This window comes from Physella acuta, unplaced genomic scaffold, assembly GCF_028476545.2.
Source record: "Physella acuta isolate Inbredline_101_S28 unplaced genomic scaffold, ASM2847654v3 ptg000225l, whole genome shotgun sequence".
In the NCBI taxonomy this organism is placed as follows: Eukaryota; Metazoa; Mollusca; class Gastropoda; family Physidae; genus Physella; species Physella acuta.
Window position 1 is genome coordinate 303,098 of NW_026731744.1, and position 10,930 is coordinate 314,027.

General features: G+C 33.1%; 2 protein-coding genes across 3 annotated transcripts; one reads left to right on the top strand and one right to left on the bottom strand.

The window, feature by feature from the left end:
* Positions 1-2,152: 2,152 nt before the first annotated feature.
* On the bottom strand, positions 2,153-5,413 carry LOC131937928 (small ribosomal subunit protein eS7). The gene is made up of 7 exons (XM_059295697.1): positions 5,290-5,413; positions 4,455-4,529; positions 4,245-4,316; positions 3,963-4,103; positions 2,708-2,772; positions 2,381-2,531; positions 2,153-2,275 (listed from the first exon to the last, which is right to left on the bottom strand). The coding sequence occupies exons 2-7, from the start codon at positions 4,527-4,529 to the stop codon at positions 2,198-2,200; spliced, it is 582 nt and encodes a 193-aa protein (XP_059151680.1). The 5' UTR covers positions 5,290-5,413; the 3' UTR covers positions 2,153-2,197.
* A 92-nt stretch (positions 5,414-5,505) lies between these two features.
* On the top strand, positions 5,506-10,930 carry LOC131937927 (ribonuclease H1). Of its 2 annotated transcripts, XM_059295696.1 has the most exons (9): positions 5,594-6,007; positions 6,915-7,009; positions 7,294-7,503; positions 8,171-8,281; positions 8,422-8,539; positions 9,099-9,153; positions 9,449-9,533; positions 9,637-9,761; positions 10,640-10,907. In XM_059295696.1, the coding sequence occupies exons 1-9, from the start codon at positions 5,889-5,891 to the stop codon at positions 10,721-10,723; spliced, it is 1,002 nt and encodes a 333-aa protein (XP_059151679.1). In that variant the 5' UTR covers positions 5,594-5,888; the 3' UTR covers positions 10,724-10,907. The 2 variants fall into 2 exon arrangements, with proteins under 2 accessions (XP_059151678.1, XP_059151679.1); XM_059295695.1 differs by having other exon boundaries at positions 5,506-6,007; positions 9,637-10,930.

The window sequence follows — 10,930 nt, forward strand, 5'->3', positions numbered from 1 at the left end:
AATAAATGCTATAGGCCCTACATCACAATAATGCAAGCGATCACTCTACTATAAGCGATGAAAAACGTGGGGCGCCGAAGTAAAAGTTATATTACTATTGATTAGATAATACTATTGACTTTTATTAGGGAGCTTGTAGAGAGTCAACAGTATTAGAAACTGTAAGAAAATCACGGCGCCCCACGTTTTTGCTCGCTTATAGTAGAGTGATCGCTTGCATTATTGTGATGTAGGGCCTATAGCATTTATTTTCTACTTTTTAGTTCAATCAGAAAACGTGGGTTTTTTAAAACTTTTTTAATGATTATTATTTTCTACTTTTTAGTCTTTGTCTGTTTGTTTGCATTAAAATCTTGCTATCGATTTTATCTTTTCACTTTTTTTGGGTAAACGAAGACAACTCGTAAAAAGACAACTCGTAAAAAGACAACTCGTAAAAAGACAACTCGTAAAAAACACGTTGTTTGAATACGTTACTGACTAGAACACATAGATTTGAACCCGTGTCGAGTGGGATAGCAATCGTGTGCCCAACCACTCGACCATATCGTCTCCCCCAAACTGGCCTACCTCCTGTAAGTTTAAACTCGGTTCAAGCTAAATTCTCTGCCCCTAAGCCTGTGGCGACATGTGATCGTTCGCTTCACTGCGCGCGAGGTACGCGTCGCTGGTTTTTTTTCTAATGGCTAGCAGAGGAGAATTATATATATAGATTATATAGCGGTCTAAAATGCTCAATAAAATGTTTCCATTGATCAATTTAGTAATAATAACAATTGAATATTCAATGGTCATCCAAAAGAAAGCTTCCCTGAAAATTTCAGCGCGCTAGCTAACTGGGAAGTGCCAGAAATTTCGATCGCAAGATTTGATTGGAAAGACAAACAAATAAACACACAGAGAAAGCAAGTTAAAGAAAACGTGGGAAAAAGGTGGGCATTGCTGTAAATAAAAAAGTAGGCTATTTTGGTTAACCTGCAAAACGATAAAAACTGCCTAATACTCATACACCAGGGTAGTTTTCATACTAAGTATGTCACAAAAGAAAAGTATTTTGTGAAGCCAATTTAAAGCTGTGGCTTATTTTCAAGATAATGTGATAAATGAATACATGAGAAATCCAGCTTTTCAATTGATGCCAATTACATATTGAACTTTTCGAGTGTAAGATTACAAAGAAATGATTTTAAATAAGAGGGTCATACAAATTGTTTTTTTTTTTAATTTGAAACGTGATTTTAATCATTAGCTATTTTCTTAGGAAAATAAACCAGGAGTGATCTCCCCTAAACTTTCTCAAATATTCTAATATAAATTATAAAACTATTTGTAATCCATTTTTAATTACTTAAACTTTTTATAATAGAATGGAATCTCATAAAAAAAAAAAAGAATTGCACACCAAGTGAACGCCTAATGAAGTGTGCATAATTAATAGCGCGGGATTTTATTAGTACTTTATAAATTTACGTGTTTTTGAAAAATCGGTAATGCATAAATTAGTACTTCCGGTCAACGGAAATTACTCAAAATTTGACAGAAGGTAGAGAATTAGATCTTTTACTTACAAGTGAAATTTCATTTATCTATCTGAAATAGTACTCAAGTTATAGGCTTTTGAAAAAGTCAAAGTAGAAAAAGTACCACTTCCGGTTATTGGAAAGCGCTCAAAGATGATACGGATCTACGATTTTGATAAAATACTTGCATATGTAATTTCATCAACCTAGCTGTAACGATACTCAAGTTATCGTGTTTACACACAGACAAGATTGGAAAATTATATTTTTCCATATCAGTGAGGTGTAAAACGTCGAGATTTGTAAAAATCTCTATTTTTGTTTGCACGATTACAATACTTTATACTTCGTATATACGAGAAAGTAAAAAATGGACCAAGTATCCAAAAGCGCAAGAAACTCATAGGAGTCAAAGTATTGGTCAACCAAGCCTAAAAATCTACACATACTGAACTGATGTTTGAGCTTGCCTATTTCCAACCGATGTAGATCAAATTTGCCTAATTTCACTTTGGTTGCACTCCGTACACGTAACTGATCAGTGGGTGTTCAGGCTCAAGCCGTAACAAGCCAACAGACAAGAAACATTTGTACATCTACTTAATTTTCAGAGATACAAGCAACAAAAAATCTCAGTTATTAAAATTTATTACTCCTCATTTCAAGACATCCACTTATTACAAGACAAACTCAGGGAACTCGAACGTGACGTCTTTCCCGGTTAGCTTTTTATAGACTGAAGTAAAGGTGTCCAGCTGTTGAAAGGGAATATACTTTTTTAAACATTGTCCACAACAAATTAATAATTAGCAGCAGAGAACACTATATAATAAAAAAATAAAGAAAACTCATATACCAACCTTGTGCTCAACATTATTCTGCTGACTCTTATCGAGATGAACTTTAATTATCTTAGAACCATCCAACTTAACACGTACACGTTTGCCAACTATCTCAGCGGGAAAGCATAGATCTTCCAAAATGGCATCATGTACAGCTGTGAGGGTTCGGCTGGTTTAGAAAAAGTATACAAAATTTAAGCTGGAAAATTGAGACAATACTGATAAGTTAAGGTATATAGTAATCAAGGATAAATGAGAGCCTATAGGAGTAAATAAGAGTACTTTAATTTGCAGGAAAAGATAAAATATAACTAACAATAACAAAAAAAATAACACACAAGTCACCTTCTGGGACGTTTTTGCTTGTTCTTTCTCTTGCTCTTTCTGGTTGGTTTGGGCAAGATTCTCCTCTGAAAAAATAAAATTCTTGACATTAAAATTTGATATCCAAGTAAACAGTACCAAATAAGAAGTGGATAATGTCTGATCAGAAGCTAACATTCCATCTTTAGAGGACAGCCTCCGGCGTCATGCTTTGGATCCAGAACAAAATGCAAGACTCACTAGAAAAGAAAACCCTTTCCAGTTCATCATGAAATGTTCTTTCTAGAGCAACCTCCACATGACCCCACATCAGAGAATGGATTAAAGCTTTCATCATATCAACTAGCTATACTGCAATATAACATTTACTGTACATTAAATTATTCAGGGTTACATATTTTTCTCTGGGGAAAAAGCATAACAAACTGTAACAATAGCTTGGAAATCAACTATTACTGCAACAGTGACATGCAGAACAGTTTACAAGCAGATGAACAGTAACGCACACATGAATCCAATTTCCTCATAAATGGAACAAAAAACTATAGGACACAATTTGCCATGTATTTAGCCTATTTGATTATTTAAAAGTCTCTGTCTAGAATGGTGTGATCTAATGGTAAAGCTTACAACTGCTGACCTAAAAGTCACAACTATAAACCCCAGGCTGGAGACAGTAGGACACCCTTAAGTCCATCCAGCTCTGATGGGTACCTGAATCATGTCATGGAAACAAAGATGGCAAAGAATAGTGCTGACTAGACTGCCCCATTGTATGTCAAAGTCATTGAAACATGAACTCTACTTCTGCCCCATTAGTCTGGGGCAAGAACTGAAAAAAATGTATGAATACTCAGCATGTACATCCTAAGAAATGTTAAATTATTTCTAAAACTACCTCTCCACTTTCACTACTAATGTGACTGTTTTAACCTAATGACAATTATAATAATTTCAAGAAAATTTAAATTATTAATTAGCCCTTTTAAACACCAGGGTAGTTTTCATAAACTGTAAGTATGATCAGAGGTTAACATTCCATCTTAAGAGGATAGCCTCCCAGGTTATGTGTTGGATCCAGAACAAAATGCAAGACTCACTAGAAAAGAAAACCCTTTCAAGCTTATCATGAAATGTTCCTTCTAGAGCAACCTCCACATAAACCCATATCAGAGAATGGATTAAAGCTTTCATCATTTCACATACAATAAAACATCATTGCACTTTTAAAATAATTTTAAAAACAAAACAAGCAGTCAATTAACTAGAAACCTACTTGTGCAATAAAGACAACTGGTTTGCCATTGAACTTCTTTTCTAGCTCACGAACAAGTCTAGTTTGAATCTTCTGATAAGCCCTTAATTGTGGAACAGGTACAAAGATGATGATAGCTTTTTTGCCTTGCATATCAATCTCCTGGAAACAGCATGGATAAATGCATGTTAAGGATCCATGATAATACACAAGTATTTGCCAACATCATGTCAGGCTTCGGCATGCAGGTTAATAGCATATCTTACAAGCAATGAGAATCTATCATTAACAAAAGAAATGTACCTTGGCTCCAGTGATAGACAGCTCATACAAAGAAGCTTTCAAGTCAGAATTCATCTCCAGCTCCAAAAGAGCCTATGTAAATGTAAAAAGCAATTCAAGCTTAGTCTAAGAAATAAAACAGGTCTACCGAGTAAAGTACAGTTTGAGTCACTCTAGAATCTTAGGTCTAGGAATGAATACTAATAATACAAAATAAAAAAAAATTATTGCCTGACTAATGGAGGACTCAAATTCATCAGGTTTTTCGCCCTGCGGCTTGACAATCTTTGCGCTCGCCGAATACATCTATAAAAAAAATTTCAGTTAATTAAAAACATTTCATACATCTGAAAAAGGCTTAACTTTTCTAAATAATAGGGTCGACATAGTCGAGAAGGAAAGTGTAAGATTGCAGATAGACTCCTAGGTCCAAAGGTAGGAACAGCTAGATCTTGTTAAATAGGAGCGACAACTCCAAAATTATACAATAGCTGACTAGCAACATTTTTTGTTGAAGCACATCCAGAAAGAAAAGTTGGCTGGAGTCAGGGCATATGGCATAGAATATAGATCGAGAACATGTTGACAAGCATCTAATAAATAGATCTGGACAATATTTGAGGAAATCACCTTCATTATATTATAGGCTAATTGTTAAGAATAGGAAATCAATTAAAAATCAAAATATCCGTTGCTTGTGGATGTAGCAGAATTGGGCCAGGATAATGAATTTGCAACTAGATCTAGATCAGTGTTATTTAAATAAATTAAATATGATTATGTGCAATTGATAATAGCGTGCCAGAAGTATATTCACATCTTTTGACAGATTCTTGTACTAACACAAGAACTTAGTTCTTGCTGTAGATCTAGATCTAGTGATTCGCAGGATGTGAACAACAAATCCAACTAAATCTATTTTACTTAACATTAATCTTGCTCAAAATGCTTATTTGGCTTACTGAGGGATTCAATATAAGTAAAAATTAGTTCATATTTTAAAAGAATTAATTAAGATAACATGAAAAGAGATAAATATGCAAAGGAGAGGTATATTTCAACATACTTTAGAGGCGACCGTCTACAGGAAAAGGAAGTGCTTTCGGTAAGGATGTGTTTATTATAAATTTAAAAACATTGATCCGCATCAGCCTACCGTAACACTAGGTCCTAATTTAAATTTTAAAAAATAAACTTTTCTCTCTGTAATGCTTTAATAATTTTAAAATTAGGTGGACCTATTATCTAATCAATATTACTATTAACTAGTTTCAATTCATAAATATTTTATCACATTTAGGCCTAAGCCAACTTTTAGCCCTAGCCAAGCCCACTAACAAAAGTACCGAAATAATAAAAGTTAAACTTTTTTATTTTCAGCTGTTTCATTCGAGTCCCAACTTATAAATACTACAAATGTGACGGCAAAGATAGCTAATGCTAGATCTAGGCAAATAAATCTAATCTAGAAATCTAGATCTAGATCTAGACTAGTTTATAGATTTTAGTTATTGATGATGAGATATAGAAATCTATATTTGATTTAGACCTATACTATACACTATTAGTATTACTTAAACACAATGTTAATATTGTGTAGATCCAGAAGTAGAAATTATTGTAATAAAGCTAAGAAAAATTCTGAGACTTCGACCAAGGTGGCGGATGATACGACTTTTTTCAAAGCTTACCCTTCAAGCTGGGCCCAAATCTAGTCACGTTATGTCAGGGAAATACTTCTACGCAGTAAAAAGAGGAAGAGTGCCCGGTGTTTATGCAACTTGGTAGTTTGTCATTTTTTCACTTATGATACCGTTTACTAAAGGGGGGAATTTGTATACCAGTGTGACACTGAGTGTCCCATAATAATAATAGTTAATTAGAATGTTCTTTGAAAATAATTATCATTAAAAAAGTTTTTAAAAACCCACGTTTTCTGATTGAACTAAAAAGTAGAAAATAAATGCTATACATCACAATAATGCAAGCGATCACTCTACTATAAGCGATGAAAAACATGGGATGCCGAAGTAAAAGTTTTTTATCGGTCATTGTTAATATAAGATGTAAAAGTTATATTACTATTGATTTGATAATATTATTGAGTTTTATTAGGGAGCTTGTAGAGAGTCAACAGTATTAGAAACTGTAAAAAAATAACGGCGCCCCATGTTTTTCATACCATACACTTAACCCTAATTTCTAACCATAAATATTAAATTAGTCAAGATTACAATACTGTTAACAACCAAACACACCTATTTAATGGAATATTCTATTATCAGACATCTGTATCTATAAACATCCCAGTTTAGGATTAGATAGTTAACCTAAGTAGTACAGGTGGGGTACTCCATGACTAGGAACTAGGCCTTTATTTAAATATATTTAACTATATTATTATTTAACTATACTATATAACTATGAAACTAGATCTACTAACTAAACTATACATACTATAGTATAGTTACAGTATAGTATAATAATTTATTAATTATTATTAGTAGGCCTATAAATCAAAATTACCCCATTTTTTTTGTTAAGCCTGGCAATCAAGGCAGAATATATGAATGTATATATCTAGCCAATAGCTATATATATATATATATATATATATATATATATATATATATATATATATATATATATCAAAAGCGAGAGAGACATAATCTTTTTTTTTTGGTTTATCAGGTCTGAATGTGAAAAGCAAATCAAAGGCTTTCCCAACCCTGCTTTTAAGAAATTTTCAACTGAAGCCGACTGCCATTCATTTATCTGTGATAATGGTATTAAATTATTTTAAATTGCAAGCAACAGCTTTAAACTAAGAAAAATTGGGATCAAATTTATTGAATAAATTGCTTCTCTTAATATTTGTGTTTCTTTTATTACTGTATCATAACAGGTTTTACTCTCTGGTTAGGTTCACAATTATGATAGCTATAAATATATCTGATAAAAATATAGATAGGCCTAATTTGAAGTGTTTGAAGTCATTTTTAAGCACAATATCAATTTGCATGTTATTTTTGCTACCCCATTGTATAAATGTATAATGTATATTTTTCAGCAAGTTCATCTCCAAGTTTTGCTGTCAGTTCTAACGATGCCAGTGCTACTCCAGCTGAGATGAGTGGTGCGAGCATCTCATCCCTCATGTCCCATATTTACTCGCTGAAGGCAGACATGAAGACAACAAAGGAAATGGTGCTGACACTTCAGTCTGGTTTAGCAGAGGTCAGAACCACACTAAAAACATTAGAGGAAGCTGTCTTCACTGGTAAAAAAACATGTACTGGTAGTTCTGATATGCCTTGAGGAAAGTCAGTTACCACAATGTAACTGTACTAGAAAGATGGGCCACAGTCCATGCATTATATAAATAAGCTTTTAAAAGTACTATAAATGCATTCCAGTCCCCAAAATATTACCCCAGTTGTTTTTATTGTGTTTTTTTCAACAAGAAAGGTGTATTTAAGCTATTCTCTATCCTTAAACCTAACCCACTTTTCCACACAGGCCTTAAATATCAGCCTAGGTTTGCTTACTCCTCCCTTACAGTTCAGTGTCATTACCTAGCTCCGATGCACAATCACTTGTAACTTTTTACGGGTATTTCTTTTCCATGAACTGTTATATCCTTTAATCCAGTTACAAGTATTTCAAATTTTGCTTGTATGTTAAAGCAAATTTAAGCTTGCTCAAACACTTGAATCTCAAAAATTTCATTTGTAGAGGTACCACTATATATATGTATAGATATATTCTGTTATATATTTGACACTGGTGTAGGTTGTAAGTGGGATCTTGTTATTTTTAGTGTGTTTGTGTGTAGATGCATGAATATCCCTAACTACGCCCCTAGATATTCATAGGTCAAGATGTTAAATACAGTAACAGAAGTACAGCTACATTTTTTTGTATTGATTTTGTGCCTAATATTACAGCTCCAGGCAGCAAAAGACATTACTCTACCAGCTCAGGAGGGGCAAGCTCCAGTTTGGATGCTAACCAGACAAAACGTCCAAAATTTGATTTAAAAGCTGAGCAATTTACTGGTAAAATTTATTTTGTTACAACCAACTTTTCTTTATAGTTTACTGACTTCCATATCCTCAGAGACACTCATCTTTTTATAGTATTTTTAAGATTTCTGGAATAGTATATGGAGTGTAAAAGCTAATTTGATCAATTGTAGGTTCAAGATTCAGTGAAGCAGAAGGAATTAATGTATATACTGATGGAGGCTGCTTTGATAATGGCCGGTGTGGTGCAAGAGCTGGGATAGGTGTCTTTTGGGCTCCAGATGATCCTGAGTAAGTAAAGCCCTCTGGATTGTCTTTTTGCCACTCCATTGCCACAAGACATGTCAGCTTTCTGTAACCAAGACATGTCAGTACAAAACATTGGTACATTCCATGGTTTATTGCATGGCTAAATACACACAGACGACCATTTTCACAACATATACAAAGACTACATTCACAACGACAGACAAATACCTCTACACCTTACCACAACAGGACAAAAACTCATCTTTCCCCTAACAACAAGATCATACTCTCAAATGTCACATCCTTACTTACCACGTCACACAGTCCTATTCTTTTATTAATATAAATCATTCTACTACATACATTCATACCCTTGCATGCCTAAGATACCATTCATAACAGTCAGGCTCCCATTAAAGCTGAGTAAACGAAAAAGATGAAATGCAAATTGAATGCAAGTCAGCCCTGTATTCTCTGAAACTATCCTACCCCATGTCTGCATAGTATAGGCTACCTAAACACTATTCTATAACAAATTTAGGATTACTGAATTATTATACTTGTTTGCAAACTTTATAAAAGTAACTAAAATATTTTCTAGCAATGTAAGTGAAAGATTGCCAGGTCGGCCAACAAATAACAGGGCAGAAATTCATGTAAGTAGTTTTGTTTTTAGAAAGAGCAGTAATCCAGTTTGGTCAGTTTATGTAAGATATTTTAATGGAACACTTAAATTTTCTGAGTAAAAAATACTAACCAATCCATGAGAAATAATTAGGTAAAAGTTGCTGTAGAGGTTCATTTTCACATTGTTAGATTTGCATTTCTTTGCATCAACACATAAAGATAAAAAACTCTGGCAATGATATGACAATTATTCAGAGTGCTTTCACTTGCTTGTCACAGGAAACTGCTGTAGCCTACCATCATCTGTTACCTCTTGATTTTCAGGCAGCTGTACGTGCTGTTCAACTGGCCAAGAAAAAAGGAATTAAGAATTTAATTCTCCACACTGATAGTCAATTTTTGATCAATGGTTGGTAAATAAAGCCAATGTGGCATAGTAATATATTGTATCAGTTCTATAAAACACATTATTTTTGTTTTAAATTGACTGCTGATAAAAAAAACTTGTCTAGGAATAACCAAGTGGATCAAGGGCTGGAAGAGGAATCAGTGGACCAAGACCACTGGGAGCCCTGTTGTAAACAAGGAGGATTTTGAGGAACTCGACAAGCAATTAAAAAATATCAATGTCAAATGGGTAAGGTTCCATCTTGAGCTGCAAAGTTTCTTGGCTATTTTGGGCTGGAAATCTGAACTAATCTTTAAAAGGATACAAAAGTTTGTAAAAGATGTAGGACATATAGGCTGCAGAATTTAGCAAATACTTATTTGTAAGATTACTTTAATGGATGTTTTGTTGCATTGGAATTGTAAAATATATCACATTCAAATATTAATCTCATGAAATTAAATAGAAAAAGTATTGACTGTCCATTATAAATGTTGAGGACCCTTGTGGCGCTCCAACAGTCCACTTAGATAGGGGACAGAATAATAAATTTCAAATCATCAATAAAAAGGTTTACGTTGAACAAATTAAAATTACCTCCCCTGACAATTTTAACTGAATAATATTTTATCATTTAAACAGTTCTTATTAATACTTGAGAAAAATCTTTAAGGTAAGAAATGAGTGTTGATTTTACAGAATTGCTGATCATTTACATTTCTCAAACTTAAGCAACCATTCAGCAGATTAACAATTGAATCTTTAATAGTCATTTTGCCAACAATAATAGCTGATTACACTAATTACCACAGATACAAAGCTGAATTATTAATACCAAATTATAATAATAAATACGAGTACTAGTGTCATCTGAAGGTATTTATTGAATCCCTCATTCATAAAACATTTAATGTAAAACATTGAAATATGTTTGTCTGCTAATTGACCAACCTATCAAATAATTTTTAGGAACATTTCCAGTTTTAACACATTGTTTGAAGTAAACAGAATTTTAAAAGTTAAACCAACTTTATTTACTATCCTTATGCAGCTTTTGGTTTTAATCCATACCATCTTAAAATATATGATGTGTATGTATAACTGTTATCTGTGTGACTTACCTCCAGGTGTATGTCAGAGGTCACTGTGGAAATCAGGCCAATGAATCTGCTGATCGGCTGGCCAAAGAAGGTGCTGAGAAATCTTTATAAAAAATTTGCCCAGTTTTTTTGTCAGGTTCAAAAAAACGAATGAAGTGTGTCAATGTTTTAATGAGGTTCAATAGTTACTGAACATCATTATTAATGCTGATCACGTTTTTTGGTCAGCATATACTTTTATAATTTATTAAATGACAATAATAAAACTGAAACTTAAATTTTGTTTTGTATTACTGTTTAAAGTTGCCCTACTTATTC